The sequence below is a fragment of the Rhinopithecus roxellana genome, chromosome 1 (assembly GCF_007565055.1).
Source record: "Rhinopithecus roxellana isolate Shanxi Qingling chromosome 1, ASM756505v1, whole genome shotgun sequence".
NCBI lineage: Eukaryota > Metazoa > Chordata > Mammalia > Primates > Cercopithecidae > Rhinopithecus > Rhinopithecus roxellana.
This window is the reverse complement of record NC_044549.1, coordinates 74475029-74499417: the sequence shown is the minus strand read 5'-3', so window position 1 is coordinate 74499417 and position 24389 is coordinate 74475029. Positions and strand designations below refer to the sequence as shown.

The 24389-nt window shown below is 38.0% G+C and overlaps 1 protein-coding gene across 1 annotated transcript in view; it reads left to right on the top strand.

Moving 5' to 3' along the window:
* Positions 1 to 24389, top strand: part of LOC104661533 (succinate--CoA ligase [GDP-forming] subunit beta, mitochondrial) — a 151068-nt gene that overhangs the window by 113062 nt on the left and 13617 nt on the right. Inside the window, exon 9 of the mRNA XM_030937439.1 lies at positions 18309 to 18429. Within this exon, the coding sequence (XP_030793299.1) occupies positions 18309 to 18429 (121 nt within the window). The remainder of the gene's footprint in view (positions 1 to 18308; positions 18430 to 24389) is intronic.

Below are 24389 nucleotides of genomic sequence, written 5' to 3'. Positions count from 1 at the left end.
AGCATGCTTTTGTAGTATCAGGAAGCAAGCAACCTAGAAATACTCTTATAGTGGCATACCACCTAACATTGTGCAGACCTTTTTTGTTTTTAATCCATGACTTGGCCTAGAGCACACACAACTATTTCAAAGGTTTCACTGAATGCATTTCTTATAACGTTCACCTGTGTGTCTTTATTCCCAACTAGATAGTTCTCTCTCAATACTTTTTTGTTATCCCTGAGCTCCAGGAGAGGTCCAGGCCATTTGTGATTATCCCATGAGGAACAGTTAAAGGCAGTGGAAGCCCCACCTCTACAGAGGCAGAGATTAATCAGGATGGTATGGGCTTCAGGAACAGAGGTTGGGACAGCAGGCAAGATAGCTCACTGGAAGCAGGACTCAGGGACTTCAAAGATTCTTCCATCTCCAGGGCCCTGCCATGGCTAGGAAGGCAGGGATCTTGTGGTTAGCTTTTGACACTAACTATATTTATATCAGAGAAAGGAAAAATTAGGGATGTGTCATGGCTTTTGTCAGTGAATACTGGCCCTGTCACTTTAGGATTAGGAATTCGCTTTACTGTTCATCAAAACAGCTTAGTGTAATGGTGAAAGCTCTTGTCATTAGATAAACCTGTGTTCAAATCCTTTTCTGGCCGTTAACTAGCTGCTGATCTTGGCAAACTACTTAAGCTCTCTGAGGCCCAGTTTTCCTGTCTCTAAAAATAGTGGTAATAAAATCATAGCTCATAGGAGTTTGGAAAGGGTTGAATTACTTATATGCCAGGTAAATGGTGAGTAGCAATAATTGCTGACTACTAATAAGTACTGGTTATAGGTATATAATAAGTACTGGTTAATAGGTACTGGGCTTAGTACCTTATTTTAATTATCTCATTTAATCCTGGCACCAACCCTGCAAAGGCAGGTACTAATATTATTATCCCCATTTTAAAGATGAAGAAACTGAGGCCCAAAGAAGTTAGCTAATTCACACACCTAGTAAGTGATAGAGCCAGTGCTTTTGTTGCAGAGATCAGAATCAGAACCCTACTCCATGGGTGGAATTTTACAGCTCCTCGAAGTCAGGATCATGTATTATTTATCTTTCTATCTTATGTCCTCTTTTTGGCCTCAGAAGCTAGAATAGTATTTTGTTGTATCAGATGAGGTCCCACAATATAAAGATTAAAGAATAACTTTCAAACAGCTATAGCCTCAACAGTGCAATGGAGGGATGCAATGGGCCACCTTGCAAAGGAGGAAGCTCCCTGTCTTTGAAAAGGTTCAAGCTGCAGCTGGCTGAACCCTCAGGTCCTGCCTAGCTCTAAGATTTTCTGATTCATTCATCTCCCCGGCATGCCCACATTACATAAGGTGCCTTTCTCTGCTGGAGGAAAAGGGGAAAGAGTACACATCCGTGGGTTATGTGTTAAATCATTCAGCCTTCACTCCTACAAAGTAAAATCTCCGACTCAGGATTCTACCTACTGTTATTGTCTGCACTTTACTAAATAATCAGATTTTCATCTCCACTCCTATTTTTAGTTTTGAGAAACTAGTTCAGTTCCTTGTTAAAAAGTATTGTAGGCGTCATGTCGCACCATTATTAAGAAATGTATTTTACAGTATGAATGTAGTGCTAGGTGAGTTTATATAAATTATTCCATGTTTGAGAAGGAACCATTTGGTACTTGTTCTGAATACAATTGTTTAAGAGAAGAAAATTGCAGACAAGCAGTTTTTTCCATCCCATTTCAAAACCCTTGGCCTTGTCTAGGCAGCTAGCAATGACGACTACCCTGAAAATGAAATTACTGTGGTACTTTCTAAGTACTCGAGTTCTTTAATTATTTCCAATATATTGCCAAATGAAACATTTATGAAAAAGCTTACAATAACACCAAGTATCTTGAAAATTTACACTTACGTTGGTGAAACATCAAACACTACAGTATATGGTAGTGCTATTTTTTTTTCTGTAGACGAGAATTCTCTTTGCTCTTATTTTTCATGACTCATCCTTCCTTAACTCATCTTTCTTATCCTTTGAAACTTTCTTTTCAGAGAATCAAAAAAGCTTTCTTCATCTTTTTTTTTGTCAATTCACAAGACCTCCACTTTTGAATAGTAGAAATAATGTTGGTTTTTCCACAGGGATTGGTTATAAATTCCTTCTCCATGCCAAAGTACACTGGCCTCTAGTGGATACCTGTCTCAGTTGTAGTTCGTCTTGATCTTGCCTTAATTCACTTATTGTAGCACTAAATCACATATTTTAATAATACTCAATAGACTATATTAAGGAATACAATCAGAATTTTGGAGGGTTTGAAGTAGATTTTATCATGAAATTGATTAAACTTTATGTGGATAGTCATATACTTAGCAATGTACTTAACAAATTTAGATTATTTCCTGCAATTTGTTAAGATGTAATTGTGATGTTAATTCCACAGTACTTTTCATTTAACACACATTGCACTTGAAGACTTAAGGCATATGTAACAGATCATTATAGAAATCAGTGCAACTTACTCATGTCAGAGAAATAAGATTCTAATAGGATACCAAATTATCTCATATTCCCTGTGCATAGTCCTGATTAAGAAAAAGAAAAGCTAGCATATTCCAAAGCAGTATTATTATAGTAGGATTTTTTAAGTATAAAATTTAGGAAAATCATCTGTTTAAAAGTATGAATCTATGTCACTTTTTAGAACTTGCAGTTTAGTATATTTCAGTATGGCAAAGGATTCGTTTCAATTTTCATATGTGGTCATTAAATGGTAAAAGCATATTCATGTTTATTCAACAATCTGCCATTAATTTAAGTGTGAAAAATATTTTATTGAAAGAGCTACCTAAATTCTTATTGAAAACTCTGCCTATCAGTGAACCAACAATTCAGCCTTGAGTTTATTGATAAGTGACATCTGGTTTTGGTTGTAGGTTGGTTCCGCCTCAGGGTCTCTCATGAAATGGCAGTCAAGAAGTATGCCAGGTTCACTGTCATCTCAAGACTTGATTGATTGGGACTGGAGGATCAGTCTGCTTCCAAAATGACTCACATGGCAGTTGGTAGGAGGCCTGAGGCCTTGGTTCCTTGCTGGATAGAAGTCTCTTGAGCATTCGTCCTTATGGTATGGCAGTTGGCTTGCCCAGAGTGAGTGATCCAAGAGAGAGAACAAAGAGGAAGGAGGCCCAATACTCTTCATAACCTGGTCTCAAAAGTCGCACACTGTCATGTCCACCATATTCTGCTCATTAGAATGGATCACTAAGTCCAGGCCATGCTCCAGAGGAGGACGATTAAGCTCTACATCTTGAAGAGAAGAACGTTAAGGGATTTGTGAGCATATTTTAAAACTACCATGGAAGGAGATCTTCAAGGGAGAATTTGTCTCATGTTTAAGGAATGTGTTGCATCTGGATGTATAGAAAGGACATTTTAAGCTCTGACAAGGATTTGAGCCAAGTTGGCCAGTAGGGTGACTGAAGGTGTTAGAGTGGAAGATTATAGGGCAAACCATATGACACAGTAGATCTGGAGTCACATGAGGGTTTAGGATTACCAAATGTGTGGCTTAGAGGAGTTACCTAATGCCTCTATACTGTATGGCATCTATAAAATATGGAAAGTAGTTACCTTCCTTACAGGGTCGTGGTGAGATATCAGTAAGTTAGGACATATAAAAGATTTAGGAAGAGCCTGGCATCTAGTAAGTGATTAAGAAGTGTTAGCTACTTCAGCCTTGGTTGGCCTTAGTATGATTGCTGCCATATGTAAATTCATGCTGTGTAACTCTTCAGTCATTTTTGTAGCCTGAGAAATCCTACTTGTGTCCTTCTCCAAACTTGCTTGGTTTCTTTTCTCTCTCTCTCTCTCTGTAGCTTTATTCTGCATTCCGTCATTCATACATGCAACAGTTTTCCAATCGAATATTTCATTATATGCAGAAATATTTTCAAATTCTGGCCAGGCATGGTGGCTCACACTTGTAATCCCAGTACTTTGGGAGGGCTAAGCAGGAGGATCACTTGAGCCCAGGATTTTAGGACCAGCCTAGGCAACATAGCGAGGCTCCATCTCTACCAAAAACTTTTAAAAAAATTATCTGGGCATATGGCACATGCTTGTAGTCCCAGCTACTCAAGAGACTGAGGTGGGATTGCGTGAGCCTGGGAGGTCAAGTCTGCAATGAGCTGTGATCGTGACATTGCACTCCAGTCGGGGCAACAGAGCCAAGATCACATCTCATAAAGAAAAAAGAAATAGGTTATTTGAGGGAGAGGGAAAATCTGAGTTAGAGAGGGTAGCAACAGTATCAGGAAAGATGCACTGGTTTGGAAAGCATCTTCCAGGATATTGATACATCTGTGTAGTTGTAGGAAATACATAGATTAAGCAGTAAGGACAGATGCTGTTCTCAGATACATTTTGTCTAGTAAGCCTAGTGTTTTTAAAAATCCAGAATTTTGGCTTTTGAAAACTGGAAAGATCTGGGCATGATAGGCCTACATTCCCATGGCAACAATTGGATGGATTGTGTAGCAACTGCCCCTTTTGAAAAGGCATGTCCTTGCTGGTATGTCAGAGTATTTTCTGTTGTCTTAATCTAATACCTCTCTACTCATTTACTCACCTGCCTGACACTGAGTTTGAAACCACACCTTCCAATTAAAATTAACACTCTGCAAGTCAATTAGTAAATATAATCTCCCATAAGAAGTACCCCCAACATCAAGGTACTCGATACATCTATAAAAACAGTCATTTGGAACTGTAACGTGAAACTGGGATGGAATTCCTGTTCTCAGATCTGCCGAGGCGGACATTAGTCTTCTCAACTAGGTGACAAGAACTTTAGAGTCTAGTTAGATGGCATAGTACAAAAGGGAACTCATGTAGCAGAAATAGGCATTACAGGAAGCATCACCTACTCAAGACAAACAAAAAAATGGGAGATGATCTCAGCTAGCCTTGAACAACACAGAAGACCATCCAGGTTTCCTGGGTAAGAACTTTGACATGATATTCAAGGCAATCATGAAAATAAAAAGGAAATAAAAAGGTGGCACATCAAGACATTTACAAAAATATTTTTGTCAACCCAAGAAGTTTCTACTTTGATAGGACACAAAATAGACATTAAACAGGTTAAAAACTATTTTTTGGATCTAATATACTGGAAAATACATGTTCATGCGATAAACCCATACTGAGAAACGTGTGATAAGATGGATGAGGTAGGCATCTGCAAACAGAGATGTTTGTCCAGACATTTCAGAGAATAAAGGAGAGTTACAGAGCAGAGAAGACAAAAGGAAGCTCTAGCATATCTGGAAAGCAAATGCTTGTCTACGTTGTGGACTTAGGTACTGTGTTTGTATCTGTCTTTACTGAATGCTGCTCAATTCCTAGAAAAGCCATGTGGAATTTGAGAGCTTTAGTTTCCTTCCCCACAGTTTTTCTTGGTTGTTAAGCCATCCTATACATATTCCTTTTGGGAATATTTTTTTGGTTGACTGTTAACAGCTCAATGACACAGTTTATTTGCTTAGTAGAATAGAATAATGTGGCTTTTGAGATAAATGTGTGGTGACTACTTGCAGCTAGGTCACTGGCATTTTATGGAAGTTAAACAACACTTTTTGTTCAAGGTTGCAGATCTACATTTTTAAATATTAACCATTTTCTCGAGTTTGTCTCCATGTTACCCATGTTCCTTCTTTAGACAGACTAGGAGACCACATGGGGATTAAGTCTTATTGAGCCCATCTTTCATTATGCTGAAAATAAGGATTGCAAGTCACCTTCTTCATGGGCCTTCCTTAGTTCTGTTTGTGGCTAATAAACTAAATGAAGCCATTTTAGTGCTGAGAAGCTCGTTTTCACCTGACAAGCCATCATCTGTCATTTATAATGGACAGGACCCAAGATAATAAAGCCTTTAGCTTATTTTCCTTTTTCTGCCTTTAACTGGGGTGTAGATCCAGACAGCTAATGAGCAACAATTTCAGATTCTTAGGTATTAGCCATGTCCCAAAAAGAGCCAAGGAAAGAAATGTTTGTGCTAATACTCATTTAATGGCTTGTGCTGAGAATGTGCAGATTTATTTGACTTTTATTTCATTGTGTAACCCATGACCATGGTTATCTTGTGGAGAGGGGGTAACTGAACAAAATATTAACCTTCCAGTTCTAGAAGGTTGAATGGATTTTCCCAAAAGCAAGCTGGGTTGGTCAGAATGGCACATTATCAGTCTTAAAAGGAAACAATGGCACACTCATCTCACAGTATATGGAGGAAAGTTTACTTTTTAAAATATTGATAATGACGGTATATGTGAGGTTAAGGGAACCTGGGCTGGCAGCCTGGGATCACTTCTGTCCCAAAGCTGAAAGAGAGAGAAGGAGGTGACTACTTGACCAGAAGAGAATATCCTGTAATGAAGACTTTCTTGAGATGCTCAGATACCTTCTGTGGAGGAAACAGCCACCCAAGACAATCATGCTGGGAGAGATGGGGGAATAAATGCCCCAGATTCCCTCTCCTCCTGCCAGGGTTCCCCAGATGTCAGATCCAAAATTAACCCGTTAATTTGTTCTCTCTTGTCAGCCTCCCAGGTCCAAGAGGAGGTTGCAAAAGAGTGGAGAGGATCTGGAGTGGTCCCTGACAATTCTGCAGCACAGCTAGGTCCCAAATCATGATATTTTGATAGTCTGTTTAACATGTGCCTCAGAGAATAGAATATTCTGGAATCCTTTTGGAAAAGGAGTCTAATAGCTAGAGAACTCTTCGAGGTCCACGAAAGGTTAACCATGGATGAGAGAAGGTGTGGCCAATCAATGATTTAGACACTTTGAGGTAGAAAGCATTTTGTTCAATTCATTACTTAACAGGCTGTGGGGGAATGCTCTGCCAATGTAGTTTGTAATTTGCTCCCGACGTGGTATACTGACATTTGCTGAACAGCTAAATAAATAGATCTGAGTTCCACACAACAGATAACAGCAAGGTCAGACAGTGATATTAGTAATTTTAGAATATTGTCTACAGCTGAGAATGTTTTTGGCAACAGTGACACTTGATACTGCTGGTCAGTGTAGAATGAATTCTACAAGATTCCATTCCTCCTGATATTAAATATTACCGGGCACCAGCCCTGCCCAGGCATTTCAGAGGACCCCTAATTCAAATGGGATGTTGATTTTTATAATAAATGTTGTAACTTTCTTGCATTATTGTTTATTTGGTTTTCCTCTTAATTTACCTGAATTTAAGTTTGAGATATTAATGAATTTTTTCAGCAGTGACTGAAAATTCTGAAATTTCAGAATTTAAGATTCTGAGTGTGAGGTTTGGCATTAGAGTCATTTTACTGGAATGAACAAAAGGTGGGGATTTGGGGAAATGAAATGGAAACTTCTTTTTGTAAAGAAATTTGGCAGTAAATTGCCTTTCACAAATATACTAGTGAGATTTGTAATGAATAAAACATGTATGTGTTTTAAAAATACTTTTACTTAAAATAATTTTAATATAAATTTTAGCCTATAAGAAATAACTTATAGATCACTGATATCTTCGCTGGAATCTTAAGTTTTTACTCTTTCCAGCCAGATATTTATCCACTAGGGTTTTGATATGAATCTTTATCAACCCCTTATTTTTCCAGAAAACTAAATGATCAAATAGGTTTATCTGAACAGATGCCTAAAACCTCAGAATCATTATATTCCACCTTTGTTTTACATTAGATTTGTTATTTACAGAAACAGTGGGTTTTGCCATTAACTAAATTTGTCCTCATTTCTCTATGGTGTGAAGTGTGGATCTGTGTGGTCCTAAGGTTTGGCTCTCTCTGCTTAGCTATTTTTTTTTCTAATTGATGTTAATCACAAATAAAGGAGAAGAAACCATTCATAGAAATATTTTTTTCCCTCTTGCTTATAGGGACAGTAACCCTGTGGAGACTGATATGTTGCAATGATAGATGGATAGACATCCTGTTTATAGATTAATAAATGGGTCCTTCACCAAGTTGCCAATTTTATGGGTGTTCTCTATATTAAGTCTCCAACAAATGATGATGGATATTTACATGCATCAAGATGACATAAGTCTGAGATGATTGGACAAAATGTGGCTCAGAAAGAATGTGCCAATAAATATTCTTAATCTGCACCAATGTAGCTCCCATTAAAAATAAAATATAGATATTGCATTATAAGCAATGAGTATCCTGCTTTGAAAGCAATTATCTGTTAAGCTGGAAAGACAGTTTTGTAACCAAATATTTCTGAACAGTCAATTCTAATAGCTGATTTGTTAAGAGAGAATTATATACCTCTTTTTTGAAGTCTTTTGATGCCCTTTTATGAAATAGTATGACCAAAATCTCTTTGCTCTATTTTTTTTTTAGCTTTGAATATCTCTGTGGCCAAATTATACATTATGGTAGTTTTTGCATGATTTATTTTAAACACACAGCACTCAAAAAAGAACCTTACATTTGCCATTCTAAATGTCCAAGTGGTTTTTGTTTTGTAATCATGACAATGGTTCTGATTCTCAGTTCAGAAGGATATGGGAACTATTGCTGGAAAAAGTAGAAACTGTGTTTGTGCTATTCCCCCAAATTTCTGTGCCCTTCAGTACTTTTAACTCCTTGTCTCCTGTTTCTGTTTATAATGCCAATCAATATTTCCATCTTCAGATTTTTCTTCTCCTGAAAATCCTGTTAATACCTGACTTAACCACTACTACCCTGTCTGCTGACAACTACAGAAGCATTTATATGCCACCCTTGGTCTGACCAGGGCCTTTGTAGTTGCTGTTCTTGATTGTGAAAGCCTTCTACTTTTGTAGATACTATAACTTTGACCTCAATAATGAAATGATTAGCATCTATGTAAAGAAGGACCCTAGATCTCTGTGCCACCTAATCACAAATATACCAGCTCCTAAACACCTTTTCTGACAGCTCTCTGCAGATCAAATTTCCAACCCATTGACGCTTTTGCAGAAAATGACTAAATTAAAGTGTTATAACTTAGAACACAGATGGTCTGCTAAAGCTCACATTAAGCTAGAATCCAAATTATTTGACCAGAAGATTTTTTCAAGGAGCATTACTTAGGTCTAGTACTTCATAGAATATACTTTGGAGAACTTTGATTTAAGGAAACAGGTCCTTGTTTTGGGAGGAAGTATGGCTTTATAATATAGATGGTGCAGTATTCACATTAATTTTTAACCTGTTAAGCTATACCAGTATTCCTAGTGGAAGATGTCTTCATTCTGTTTAGAGCTGGAAGTCTATATTTAAATTTTTTGCTTTACATATACCTAAACCTACATAATTAATATATTCTTGGTGGTTATGCAGGATATGAATTGGATTTCTTTACTGCCTGATATTTTCTTTGTAAAAATTATTAAAGAAGGGGCAATGTTGACAGACTACACCGTTAGTTGTAATTATGTGTAATTAATATGTGTCATGCAACTCCAAAGTTAGGGAAACAAATATATTATACACTTGCATTGACTCTTTCCTCCACTTCCGTGACAGACATTGTTAACAGGTCAAAGATCTCTGCCATTGAACTAGAATGTGCCCCCATCATCATTCTCCAAGCAGCCACATACAGAGTTACCATGCCTTCCAGTGGCCATTCCACTGCCTGATATCTAAAATCTGTATTGGTGATGATGTCTCACCATTAGAATTTTTGTGACCATAATTTCAAAGAGCAACAGTGGCAACGGTATAAATTTCAGTGTTTCAGAAATGGGGAGGAGGAGCTATCAGTCTGCAGAGAGAGGTCTTGTTAGGAACATCTGTTTCAGCTCAGGACAGAGTTTAGTGTTTGAAGGCCAGGCCCCACTCTTGTACCTTCATGACCCCTCCCCAGCCCCATCTAACTAGGAAATGCAGACCGTGAGCTCTGGACAACTCTTTTATCAGTAAACAGGAAATATCTTTATTTGTAAAGAACTAAAACCCATTGGTCCACAAACCTATAAAAGATATCTTACAAATCAAAAGATTGATTTTAATTCAGCGGCAAAATTTGAAAGCAAGAAATACTTGGGCACCAGAATACAGGACTCAGAAGCATGTCCTTGAAGCTTGGAAATAGGACCAACATGGAGCTGGAACTCTTGACTAGTCTTGGGAGTCTCCGATTATAGAGAGACTGCCAGAGGGAGTGGAAAGAACATGGACTTTACAGTAAGACTGACTTAGTTTAAATCTTGACTCCATTGCCTACTGCTGTGTGACGTTTAAGCTCATTGAGTTTGTTTATTTACCAGGGAAAGTTGTAATACATAATTTCTAGCACCTAGGAAGATTAACACTCAATAAACCTTAATCCTCCATACAATTTTGCTTATTCTAGCAAGGAGTAAATTATAGAATATAAGTAAAGTGAAGAATATAGGAAGAAGAGAATAAACAGAGTAAGGACAGATTAGAGTCTAATTAGACCCATTTCCCTAGGTTCACCTGACTGCTCTCAGAGGTCAACCTGAATGGAAACTTGACTCTCCAACAAGTTACTGTCCCCAGAGGATCTATCCATAAGATGTCATTTCCATGCTATCAGTTCAGAGAAGTTGGAATAAAATGGTTGGTTCATCTCAACTGATGAATTTTAAATGCCCAAATCTTGTTTTGTATTAAGGGTGTTGTATAAGACATTTCCTTTTGATTCTGAGATTTTCGGGCAGGATCGTGGACTCACTAAAATTATTTCTTTTTTCCTTGGAAGAAATTAAAAGGGCAGAGTGGGAGGGTATCTTTCGAGGAATGCTGTTTTTCACATGTCAATTTTAGCTATTTTGGAGGTATATGAATTGCTTTATTCCAAGGATCCTGCCATTTGAATTCATACGAAAGAAAATAATTTCAAACTCCAAGAATATACCAAAGGTAGAAATGTGAGCCTGAGCAGCTTGCCAGAATTTCAGCAGAAGGCAAATCTGGTCCCAATCGAACCAATCTGTTGGTTTATTTGTATTATTACAATAAAGCCCAAGATTGCATTCCTCACCTGAATCACTTCCTTATTGACTGAATCCATTTAGACTCCCCTCTAATTTAGCAGAGTATTTTTTATTAAAGCCAGGCATACAAACATCAATTATCCAAGCTGCATCTCATTTCCTTCACCATTTATTTTCCTTCGTTGGCTGCCAATGGATTAGAAGACATGATTAGAATTCATCAGGAAAATAAAAACAACAAAAAAGAAAGAAAAGCAGTTTCACAAAAACAGATGCTTAAACAAGAGCAACAACGTTCAGAATTAAAATAGCTTGTGATTTTTTTTAAAGTCCTTATCTTGACTAATATAAACATGCTTGCTTGATTTTTATCAACCTCGTGCTGCTGCAGTGGGACTAAATTAGACTTCCTGATTGAAATAGAAAAAGACAAAACCTAATAGTTGCACTTACTATGCTTCTTGTATATGCTACAGTATTTCTAAATACAATGCAGTACTTAACTATTTGCAATAACCATTGCAAAGTGGCTGACTTACTGTGAAAGTTTTCTATTTGTTCACTTCCAGTCAACGTCAGGGAGGAAAAAAAGAACAAAACAGAGGCTTTCCTTCTATGAACTTGTTAAAGGTAACAGGTTTTGTTTTAAAGGAATGTTATTAAAATTGGTTGGACTCCTTTATGTAATTGGCCACTACTACTGCCTGGGTACCTTAGTGTTATCAGTGATGGCAAGAAAATAACAAAGACAGACAATGTAATGTCTGAAAAGTGTTATCAAAGATACATCAAGTGACACAAAGAAGGAGGGGTGATGGTATACTTGCCGTGAATTTGAGGGGAAATGAACCAAATCACATCTATATCAGGTTGGCAAACTATGACCTGTGGGCCAAATCTGACCCACCACTTGTTTTTGTAAATAAAGTTTTATTGGAATACGACCATGCTCATTCACTTATATATTGTTTGTCTATGATTGCTTTCATGCTGCAACAAGGGTAAGTAGCTGTGACAGAGACTGGCTCACAAAACCTAAAATCTGTACTGATAAAGCTCTTAAAAGAAAAACGTTGTCAACCCCTGGTGGATGTCAGTGGCTCCCCTATCATTACCCAGCTGTTTCTGACTGCCCTGCATGTGCTGTGGTGAAACAGACGTTGGTTTGAACTATAACTGCTTGGTAACTAGGAGACCCTAAATTTTCTGAGCCTCAGTTTATCTATAAAATGGAGGTTAAAAATACATATATAAGCTTATTGTAAATTCATTGTAGATGCTCAATAAATGTTAATTTCCTGCCTGACCTTACTACAGTCTATGTAGGTGTCTTAAAACCAAAGACTTCTCAAACTCTGTCATGGCATTTGCTCTATGAGACTCTGCATGATTTGCGAGGGGGTCCATCTCATTTCCATCACTCTACTTCTCAGGCCCCAGGAACCTGATACTCCAGATTCTGTTCAGATTTCTCAAATGCACCACACTCTTTTCTGTCCCTCCACCTTTATACATAGCATTCTGTTGTCTTAAGATACTTTTCTCCCTCTCTTAATCTTGATCTACTTGCCATCTTCCGGACTGCCCTTCAGACTCTAGCTTAAATGTCTCTGCCTATGAGAGGCCCTCCCTCACCACCTAGTGTAATATGGGTCCTGTCCTACTACTCACATAGGACCTAGCATTTTCCTCCCCTTCATAACTATTATCATGGTTTGCAGTTTTAGATATATAGAGCCTTTTTGTCTAATTTTAAAATCTTTCTTGCTGGCTTAGCTACTGACTACAAGCACAGGGCCCATAGTAGGCCCTGAAGAATATATATTAAATTAATAACTTTTTATTGAGCAGTCTCGCAATATTTGTATTTCATTAAGGGGAGTCAGTGTCATGTTGAAGAAAAAGAGCTGAATTTTTTGGACTGACAACGTACAGGCTGCATAATTTGACACAAGTTGTTTTTACCTCTCTGAGTCTTGGTTTTCTCATCTGCGAAAGGGAGGTAGGTAATATCTGTCTCACAAGTGTATGGCAGAGTTGGCTGTGGTAATGAACATGAAGAGACTAAGCCAGCACTCGTTATAGGGCTTCTCTAGGTTTGCTGGCTCGGAAGGATATTTGACAGTAGATAAAGCTGTGACCCCTGATTCTCCCAGATCTTCACCTCAATCTGGGCATGATTGTACCCACCTCCTGTGATACTCATGTGTTAAATGTGTTAGTACACATATAATAATTAGAATACTGAATACAACCTGCTAAATGCTTTAGTAACATTAATTATGGTTGTATTTGTGATCGATATTCATATATCAACTCTTAAGGACCATGGACATTTTGCCTAGAAAAGTACACATTTCAGACAAAAATTCTATAGACAGCTGCGAAAAATTCACAATTCCTCTGAAACTCATAGCTCTCTCCTGAATACATATGGTGTGCACTAACAATTGTCATTATCTGAAACTCATAGCCCTATCCTGAATGCATGTGCTGTGGGTTACCACTTGCCACTGGAGGTCTTGGAGGCCATATCCTGTAGGAGCAGGGTAGCCATGGGACTTAACTACTATTATTCCCCAAAAATGTTGTGTTTGTGAATTCACCTGACTGGGGAATCCCTGTTGTTCATCAGATAATCAAAAGGATCCATGTTCCAAAGAAGAGGTTTAGTACTGATTTTTGTTGGTTTGTTTATTTGGGCAGTGGGGATGATGTTGACAGAAGCTTGATAAATAGCAAGGGCTGTAGCTGTTCTTTTTTCAAAGTTTAGTTTTTACTTTTAATTGTGGACTAAAATCTGCAGCTAGAGTGTGTTTTGCAAAGCAAAACACCCACAGACATTTGAAAAACTTGCACATGGACTGCCCCACCACCTGCACAGCTGCCAGCGCAAACTTGCCTTGGGATCAGCTGTCTGGGGTCTGGGGACCTGGGCCCTGTATCTGGCACTTCAACTTCCTCATTAGATGATCTTTACTTTTGTGAAACAGTAAATAGCAACCCTCATAATTGTCACCCGAGAATTAGAAAAAGCCTCTGTTCCCAAAAGCACTTGGGATCTTCCGGGAGAGTCTCTGGTTACTTAAATAGACCTAACACTGAATTCTTAAAAAAAAAAAAAAAAAAAAAAAAAAAAAAAATTCTCTTTGCCAGGGGGCTGGGGGAAGATAATTAAAAGTTGCTATTGGTATCGTGATGGAACAGCAGTTAGTGGTTGTAAAATGAATGAACATGTGAGGCACACATTGAAAATTTGACATGCTTTATAAATGCTAAATAATAATAATGATGTCACGAGCCTTTCATTTTTAAACTATCTTAATTTCATTCCCAGTTTGAGATTGCAGATTACAGTAGTTAATTATAGAAATTGGCCCAGAGTTAAACCTTAAATCAGATTTCCATTAAAGTGCATGACTGCAGCAAATTACTTTACAGTGGGAGAGAAGGCGAGAATGGCATAATCTCTGGTTGAGTGGCGTCTTCTCACCACCCAGGGTGGTGACTTTCCTCTTAGGGTGCTGTGGTATGTCGTATGTCCTAAACAATCCCATTTCCCTGAGCTAAGCAGCCTGCGTATTTTTAGGTCTTATTGCTCTTCTTGTAGAAATCGCAATTACTTTGTTAGTATTGGTCATACTCTTTCTGCTCCTCTGTCTTCCTCATGACTTCTCACTCTCCCTTTTGCATTTTCTCTCTCTCTTTTATTGTTTTGCATTCTCTCATGGCTTCTCTTACTGCTTCTTGTTCACTCATTCTCTCTCTCTCTCTCTCTCTCTCTCTCTCTCTCTCACTCACCCCCATGCTCTCTCATGGTTGTTCTGTATTTCTCATTGTCTCTCATGCACTCACTCTCCTCTGTCCTTCTGTTCCCCTCCTATAACTTCTCTTCTGCCTTTCAGGGAGGCTGCTTTCAAGACTTGCCTCCACCCAGTTCTAAAGAAGGAAGAGGCTAGGCCTGGCGGCCCACAGCTATAATCCCAACACTTTGGGAGGCCAAGGCAGGAGGATCAGTAGAGGTCAGGAGTTCAAGACAGCTGGCCAACATGTCAAAACCACATCTCTACTAATAATACAAAAACTAGCCAGGTGTGGTGGCAGGTACCTGTAGTCCCAGCTACTCGGGAGGCTGAGGTATGAGAACCGCTTGAACCCAGGAGGCGGAGGTTGCAGTGACTCAAGACTGCACCACTGCACTCCAGCCTTGGCAACCAAGTGAAAATGTGGCTCAAAAAATAAATAAATAAAATAAAAAGGAAGAAATAAGAGGATCCAAGTTCCCATCCCTGGCCTCTGGCACCTGACAATCTCGGCCTCACCTGTATCATCTTAAGTTACTTCACCATTCAACCATTAGTTCCTCAATAAACTAAGTTGGGTGACATATCTGTCTTTATCCTGGCTGCTCCCTTTATCTCAGATCCTGCTCTTTTTTTCTTCTTGTCTACTAGAACGTCACCTCTTCCAAAAATCCTCTATCATATCAGCAGCCTGCATCACTGCCTCTGCGCTGGTCTTGGCTGTGTGAGACCATCTCTAGACCCTGTATTGTAATTGTCAGTTTATTGGTCTGGCTCTCAAACTAGTCTTTGAATTCTTCCCTGAGGACAGTGATGATATTTTATCCTCTCCATATCCCAAGAACTTAATTCTGTGCCTGGTACAAAGGAGATGTTCATCAGGTGTCTGTTGAAATTAATTCATTCATTGTTAAACCATTATTCATACATGATTATGCCATGTCATGGACTGTGCTGGCTACTGATCATTTAAAAAATGGAAAAATACATAATCTTTGTCTTAGAGAAGCACAAAGATGATCCAAACACAGGAGTTGCATCTTGGGGATGGGGAGAGGAAGGTAAGAGGAGAATAAAGTACACTGGAGAACAACAGCTATTTATTTCTCAGTAAGTCTAACAAAGCCATTTATTCCTCTGCAGTTAGAAAAGAAGGCTTTTCCTGGGGTTCAGCACCAACTAAAGTAGTTTAGGCACAAGTGGTTGTATGAAGAGTATCTATTTTTAATGTTAGACTCTTAATTAAACACAAGATACTGACACATGAGAGACTCATGGGAACTGATGCCAACTGAGGCAACACTGATTCATAGCTCCTGTTTGACACTTACTCCAGGGGCTCACCCACTAAGTAGAGTTGAGGGTCTCAAGCCCCTTCTCTCCTTTTCGCTCCTATCCCTCACTCCTGCCTGTGTAGGTGAATTCACATAAGATTGTCATGTAAACTATAATTTATAAAATGATCATAAAGCTTTAGATGGGTTACACAGAGTCAGTGATTCTAATTTGATGGGAATTCCCTGAGAAGTTGACATCCGAACTTGTCCTTAAGGAACGTGCAGGCCGGAACATGGCAAGAGGCATGCAGGTGCCAATGTGTGTTTTACTAGAATGCCAAGTTCCTCTGCACAAACCTTACTGAGCCTCAGCAGGTCCTGAGTTTCTATCACGGACCCCATGGAGTCATTCTTGCTCTTGAATGTTTTTCTTCTATTGTTCTGGCAAGTTCCTCTCCATCCCACAGTTATTTGGAAACTACTGCTGTACTAAGTCTCAATACTAACAGCATTTAATAGCTGTCATTAGAAAGCAAGCTTCTGCTTACCAGTTGGCCTGCTGTGAATGGTAATGGGAGATTTCTTTTTTGGGAGTAGCCCCAATCTCTAATTGGTTTGAAAAATATTGTTCATTTCTTTGATTCTTAAGGCATAACCTTTTTGTTGAACTTCAATAAGTTTGTATTTCCATTATATTTAAATTCAGCATAAGCTGCAGTCTACTGAAAAAGGTTTTCTTACTTGCTCTCTAGGTAACCTGCCCACTTTCATCACTGCTTGCTGAATAAATGCATGTGTAAATATCCATTAAGTACATTTAAAGCCATGTGGTAAACATTTCACATGTATTATCTCATTTAGGCCTTTCAGCATCCTGTGGGCTAGGTCCTCTTTTTATTCCTGTAATACAGATGAGGAAATGTTCAAGAGAGGTTCTGTAAGTTGCCTAAGGTCCCAGCCCTAGCAACTGACATCAATGAACAAATCAGTAGGCAATCTAGGGGGCTGACTTTGGGCCTGGCTGCAGCCACATGACAGCTGTGTGACCTTGGAACAATATTCCCTGAATGCACCCAATGGCTTTCTCAGCTAGAGAGTCAACCTTCACCGTACCTTATGAATAGGGTTCTGGGAAGGCTCCCTATAAAAAATAAAGATTTGTGTAATGGCACTTTCTAAACAGTTAAATGCTATACAAATGTAAGATATTCTCTTCTCATATGTTTAGTGTAGGTAATTTAACACACTGAAATAATGGAATTTTTATGCAGCACATATATATATGCTTTACAATTAGTGTGGCATAATTTAATTGTGACTCTATTGTTGGAATTTTGATGCCTCCAGCTTGATGAATAGCCATTTTTCTGTGGGTGTTATCAATTAATCTAGGTAATGAATTCTCTTCATTATCTCGTTCTTCATGTTAATTATACAGGATTTTCTGATGCCTATTTATCAAGTCAGGACAAGTAGAGTTTGTTTGTTTGTTGATTTTTTTTTTTTTTTTTGGCCCATATGCCTTTGAATATGGAATATGTACAAGCAAGTTAACATGATAGGTTTAAATTTACATTTCTGAGAAGCTCCAGTCAGTAGCTTGACTTTGCTTACATTGTTACTTGTGCTATAAGCTTGCATCTCCTTATTTTGAGAGTCTTTTTCTTAATCAAAAAGGTTGCTGTCTAAGATAATTAAACTATCTCTGATTTTTGAGAACATAACTTCTAGCATATCAAAGAGGTATTAAGGAAGCATGGAAACATTTGAATCTTTTTTACCTTTTAATACAAAACTATAAATGGTTTCTAATTTTGAAATATTGTGTGAGGCACCATGACATATAAAAATGTAATTGTAAATTGGGAGGAAAAAAGCCTACGTGCAAGAAATTTTAAATGATCCTCCTTATAAAAAGAATAGACAATATTTTCAAAAAAAGAAGACATTATATAATAGACAAATGAATGATGATTAAATTCATTTTGAGTTCAAAGGAGTGATTGATGTGAAAATTTGGTAATGCTATGTTGTGATATTTATTAATTCATTACTAATACGAGCTTGCTTAACATGTTCTGGGCCTTTTTTGTATTTTGTGCTCTGTTTAAAACAAAAACAAAAAACAAGGAGTCTTATTTTAATGGTCTCTATTATTTAGCCAGTTGTTTTTGAGACTGTTGGCGATCAGCATTTTGATGGGTAACTTTTTATTTTTGATTTAAGGTTGAAGCCATCCTTGTCAATATTTTTGGTGGTATTGTCAACTGTGCCATCATTGCCAATGGGATAACCAAAGCCTGCCGGGAGCTAGAACTCAAAGTGCCCCTGGTGGTCCGGCTTGAAGGTGAGTCATGGTAGATTTCTGCTGTGCCAGTACCCTCTCTCCAAGATCAGGTGACCAGCATGTTCTGGATTCACAAACTTCCTGAGATAACAGAAGGAAACACTGGATTGTATAATATGAAACAAACGCGGTACAGCAGGACTTCCCTGGGCCTCTAACAAACTAATGTGGGTTGTAGCTCTCCAAGTATGGCAGGTGTTATGATTCTCCAGATATCCCAAACTTATTTCAGAGTGAAAGCCCTTTTGTTTATGAATCATTTTATGAGATTAGTGTTTGGGGAAAAACTCTCTGAGAAATGTTTCTCTGAGAATTATTCATCATAATGAAGGATCCCAAAAAACTTTGGTTTTTTGGCTTATATTTGTCAATATTTATTTGATTTAATTGATAAATTTAATAACTGAAATTTCTTGGAATTTTAAAAATAATTCTTAAAAAATAAATTGTATATTTTTATAGTATTTTTATATATCAGTATGTATTATATATTTTGTGAAAATAACTGTTTTTAAAAAATTTTATTAAGAATAATGACATTGTTTTACAGATTTGTAAATCCTTTTCACATCTAGATTATCTGTATCTACATAAAATGTTATAACATGTTTGGTTGAAGTATATGAAAAAAATCTGGCCTCAGAGACATATGTAGTTTTCAAAATGGGAGTAGTTTTGTCTGTCTGTGTGTTTGTTTGTTTGTTTGTTGCCCAGGCTGGTCTTGAACTCCTGGCTTCAAGTGATCCTCCTGCCTCAGCCTCCCAAAATGTTGGGATTATAGGCTTAAGCCACCACACCCAGCCAGGGGGAGTTTTTAATGCTCTTTTCATATAGTTTTGAATATTCTTTGGTATTACACTAAAAGTCTATAGCTAATAGTTTATTGAAAATTAGTGTCCATGTGAAATCTGAAACTATCTCGATGAATTTTTCATATTCCATTAAAACCCATTGATCTGTCTTACACATTAAGTGAGTTTTATCCATGCATTGTTCAAAATCATTCATTGATTATTTGTGATTATGCAGATCTTCCAAAGCTTGTCTCATTTCAATGTACAATATCAAAAAAAAAATCACGTGCTAATATTACCACCATCATATCAGAAAAGCTTTTTATTAGGAAGCTGTTAAGTTCACAGGGCAGGTGCACATTGTCTAGAATTCGAATTTCACTTTATAGTGCAAATTTTATCAACCACAAAACAGTTAAGTTGTTTTCCTTGATGGGACAGACTCACTTCACTCATGTTTAAGAAAATGTCTGCCAACTAACCAAGTCAGAGCAACTATAGTATGTCAGTCTTTATTCCAAGAAATTTCATGGAATTACAGCATTTCATGGAAAAGTGAGCAGTTTAGCTTGATAACCAGACGATTGCACAAACACTTTTCCTCACAACAGTTCAGGATGCTGCAGAAGTGCTTTATGTGTGTTTATCATTTGGTCACAAAGAGAATCAAAACGATGTGTACTCAAGGGTTGAGGTTTAATGAAATAATTTTTTTTTCTGTACTGTGAGTGTGTGGTAGTAAAAAGTACTATGATCAGTCAGGGTAGTGGTGCATGCCTCTAGTCCCAGCCAATCAGGAGACTGAGGCAGGAGGATTGTTTGAGCCCAGGAGTTCAAGGCTGCAGTCAGCTATGATCATGCCACTATACTCCAGCCTGGGCAACTTAGCAAGACCCCATCTCAAAAAAAAGTACAATGATTACTAGCACAGTATGGTACCACTGCCTTGATTCCATGATAACATGCCAGCAGTTTTGCCTACCATTACTTTCAACCTATCAGTACAAATGTCAACATAGTATTCTCTTATTGTTATTATTACTACCACTATTACTATGAAAGCCGTTTATACCTTAAGGAGCTCCCCGCAACCCCGTCTAAAGTGTGTTAGGACGTTTTCTCTAAGGTGAGGCAGTTGATGTCTAACATGGGATAAATTTCAATTACTCACATTATCCTAGGGGTAAAATGAAAACCCAAAGGGCCAAATATAGTAGATTATTTACCTGGAAATTAATATATTAGATCTAAGAAAGCTAGCCTAACTAATACTTTGATCAGGTCCTGTGAGCCTTTGTCTAATGTTTACGTGTGCTAAAGTTTAAGCATTAAGAAGTGTTTCTTAGACAATGGAGCAGATTTGAGGCTTGATGGCAGCGTGGGCTTCCCTCAATGTCTTACTTGGTTTAAGCTGATGATGATGAACTGAACACCAGGAGGAAGGGGGATCTGCAGGGAAAATGGGGAGAGGATGTGAGTGATAAGGCAGGAGAGGTGAAATATGTCACTGTGAAGTGAAACTGGTCCCAGTAAGGACACGTCCACAGGGGACAGTGAAGGAGGAAGGAGATGCAGAGGTAAGTGGGCACTGGTGAGGCAGAGAGCAAAGTGATGAACAGGACATGCAGAAAATAGAGACCTGGAGAGTAGGAAGAGAAAGGATAATGAGAATCAAACATACAGAAGAGCAGGGGCATGCACTGACAAAAACATCAGACCCTCCTCCAAGAGCCATGTCTCCAATGACAGCAGCATCAGAATGACCTCGGAGAGGCTGGGGGTGGAGGTGGAAAACAGATCCGTTTTACCTTGCAAGGGGACAGGGCTTGAATAAAGAACAGAAGATGGAATATTAACTCTGTACAGAGCACACGTTGGAAACAAGCACTGGAGAGAATGCCTAAATCCAGAAAAGTGCAAAGAGGCCAGGGGACATCATCAGACACAGAACTGGACCCTGGCTCTGCTACGGATCTGCATTCACCCTGCCTAGAACAATTAATTCCACCACTCAGCCAGGGGCCCCTGTTCTCCACGTATTCCGGGTGTTAGCGGCAAACCGTGGGCTCTAATACTCCGAATGAAAATGTTTTCAAAGCTACTCAGCCCAGAGTCAATCTACTGAGGCTACCTTTTTGATAGGAGGTAAAGGCATTATCACTGCTCTCATTTCTTTGTCTTAGAACCTAGCATAACTGAAGACTTGAAGAATGAATAGCCACCAAGCACATGGGACACAGCTGAAAACTCTGTGACTGCCTCTAAACTCTTTAATATCCATAGGTTTCTTTCTCTCCTCCAGCAGACCAAAGGATCACATACCATCCTGTAGCAAATAGGAGTGCAAATTGTAACCTTCTTAGCATACCCAGTCCATGCTAAAAAGGACACGATTTGTACTCTTCTATTTGTGGCTCCAATTTGTCTGTATTTCAGAATCAAGGATAAGAAAGTGTCCACCCAGAGGAGGTACAGTGCCTAGTCAAAAAAGACACAAAATGTGTTTATATTCACAACTTTAGAGAGAGTTTAGAGAATGTTAGAGAGATTGGTAAGAATGAAGGGGGTGGGATAATTGTTTTTAAAGATATTTGGCAAAAGAAAAACAAAATGTTTATGTTGCTGAAACAAACCTTGTGGTATTGGGTGGAAAATAAAATTGAGAAGATTTGGCTAAGAGAAACGGGATCCAGTCTACAAACTATCTGGAGGTTTATTATTAGTATATTAAGAGCTCAACTTGGAATCATAATGAACACCTGAGAAACAAACAAATTTCTCTTCAGAAATATCGGAGACATAGAAGTTTCCTCCAGATTTAAATGGGACAGTAATAAAGAAAAATGAATTCTTAAAAAAATTATTATACGATGTTGGTGGATTCTGATAAGGAACTATAAAACCACTCAAAACATTTTGTGTACTGTGTTTGGTTGGCCAAAACGCTTTGTACAATGACTGTATAGAGCTGTCAATAAATGCGCATTTCTCAACAGTTTCATGGGTTGGGCCAAGTTAACTGTCTAGGTAATTGTTGTGCCAAGTTTTGTATAGGTTTCAAAAAGAAAAAAAAAAAAAACCTAATTTCAGGCAATTTGTTCTTTATTCATACCAGAAACAATAGGTTACAAAGGCTGAATTTCCCCCAAATATGTAGCTGTTCATTTCACCCAAGAGTCTTTTGAATAAAAATAATCCTCTGTCTCAGTTGGTGAGTTCTATTCTGATAAGTCAAGTAAATACATGTAATTATAAAGTTACCATTTTCAAAGAGGAGAATAATCCTTTCCTTATCCACTGGTAAAACAGCTTGTAATTATTATACAGCTGAGAACAAAGTTTTGTCCACAAAATCCTACTACATCAAGCCTGATTTGATTGATTAAGACTTTTCTCATCAGGATATTTTTAATACATTGTGGGAGAGCAACAGAATCTTTAAAATGTGGGCTACATGTTAGAGAGACTTATGGCAAGGATCCTGGATCTTCTGAATAGTCACAGAACAAACAAGAAGGCCACTTACTTTATTCACAGGAAATAGATACTAGTAACAAAATGTGCCATTGGGTTTTGAAATGTCTGCTATCTGGGTCACTGAAGATCTCACAGTTCTTCAGACTGTTATAAACATGTGGCAGCATGCCTGAAACTTAGAAAGTACTTAATAAATATTAGCAATAGAAATTATTTACCCTTGTAATTCAGTCTCTGGTAACATTTTTCCATCACATCTCATTTTTAGTGTCACTTGGCTTTGTAATAGCTACTGGGATGATGGAGACCCCTTTTTACCTCACTCTCCCTAGCTAGACAATGGTGTGTGTTCTGGGAGTCTGAGCCAATTTTAATAGTGATATGAATAAAGAACCTTGAGAAATTAATCCATCAAAACAGAGTATAGTGTAATGTCAGGTCAAATAGAAACTACCACTAAAAGTGTCCAAAATGTTCCCATCTGTTTGTACCACTTTATCTTTCTTTGTCCTTGCGGACAATGAAGACTTGCTCTATTTAGAAACAACAGAAGGAAACAAATCATACTCTAAGGTTGGATAAACTACAACTAGATGTAGAGAAAATTGTGGGAGAATAAGAATTTATGTTTTGATGTAGAGGAAAGCAAGTGAAAAATTTAGATGGAAGATAAAAGACATTTCCCAAAGGTCCCTGTCATTGGCAACTTTTTCTCCACTGGAAGTACTGAGAACCACTATTTGTGACAAGATATTTTTGTTTTGTTTTTCATTTTCACTGAGCTGTCCCTGCAGAAGAGCAGTTTCCTGTGCAGCCAGTTCTGCATGTGGTTTATGAAGGGCCTTTAAAATGAGTGTAACTTCTCCATTTGTCTGTCACATCTTTCCTTGGATGGTCCCCTGTATTCACACGTCTTTCCCTACATGCATTCTATCCAGTGTTGCAGCTTCATCTCTGATCCTCTCCCATGCTCTCTATTGAGTTCCCTTTCTGACTTTCCCAAGTCCATCAACTATGCCATCATTCTCCTGGTTCACAAATTTAAATTCCTTAGATTCCCCTTGTTCTCTCATCTCCTTTCCTCTCTACTCTTGCATCCATATCACTTTATATCTGTGACAATTCTGCTTGGGTTTTTGGTTCTACCTAATGTCGTTAACTCGGTACCTACTCAGTTTTCCCACTCTCTTCTTTTAGCCATAACGTATTGCTATAAAACCATTACCCTCTCCAGGACAGCCTTCTGATCTACCCAGGTGCTGGGCTTCAGTTTTTACCACTGTTACGACTCCAGTACCAACTCTCAGGTATGGATGATGACTTACTTGATGACTGACTTTTGATCCTCTACTCACTCCTTCCTTCTTCCTTTGCATTGATTCATATCTTACCTATCCTCCAGACTCAACTTGGAAATTCTCCTTTTATACTACTTTGCTAACTCACTACAACTATATAGTTATATATATATATAAATCTACTATAACTATAATAGTCCATGTTGAATAAGCATAAAAATGGGTTGTGCCAATGAAAGTGAGCAAAGCTACTCTAGACACTGACTTTAATGGAAACATTATCAGGAGTCTGTATTTCCTTAGTCTAAAAAGCATTGCCTTGATTTGCATTTAGTTCTCTTTATGGATAATACCTTCTCCAAATTTCTGCATTGTTTCACCTATGATCAGT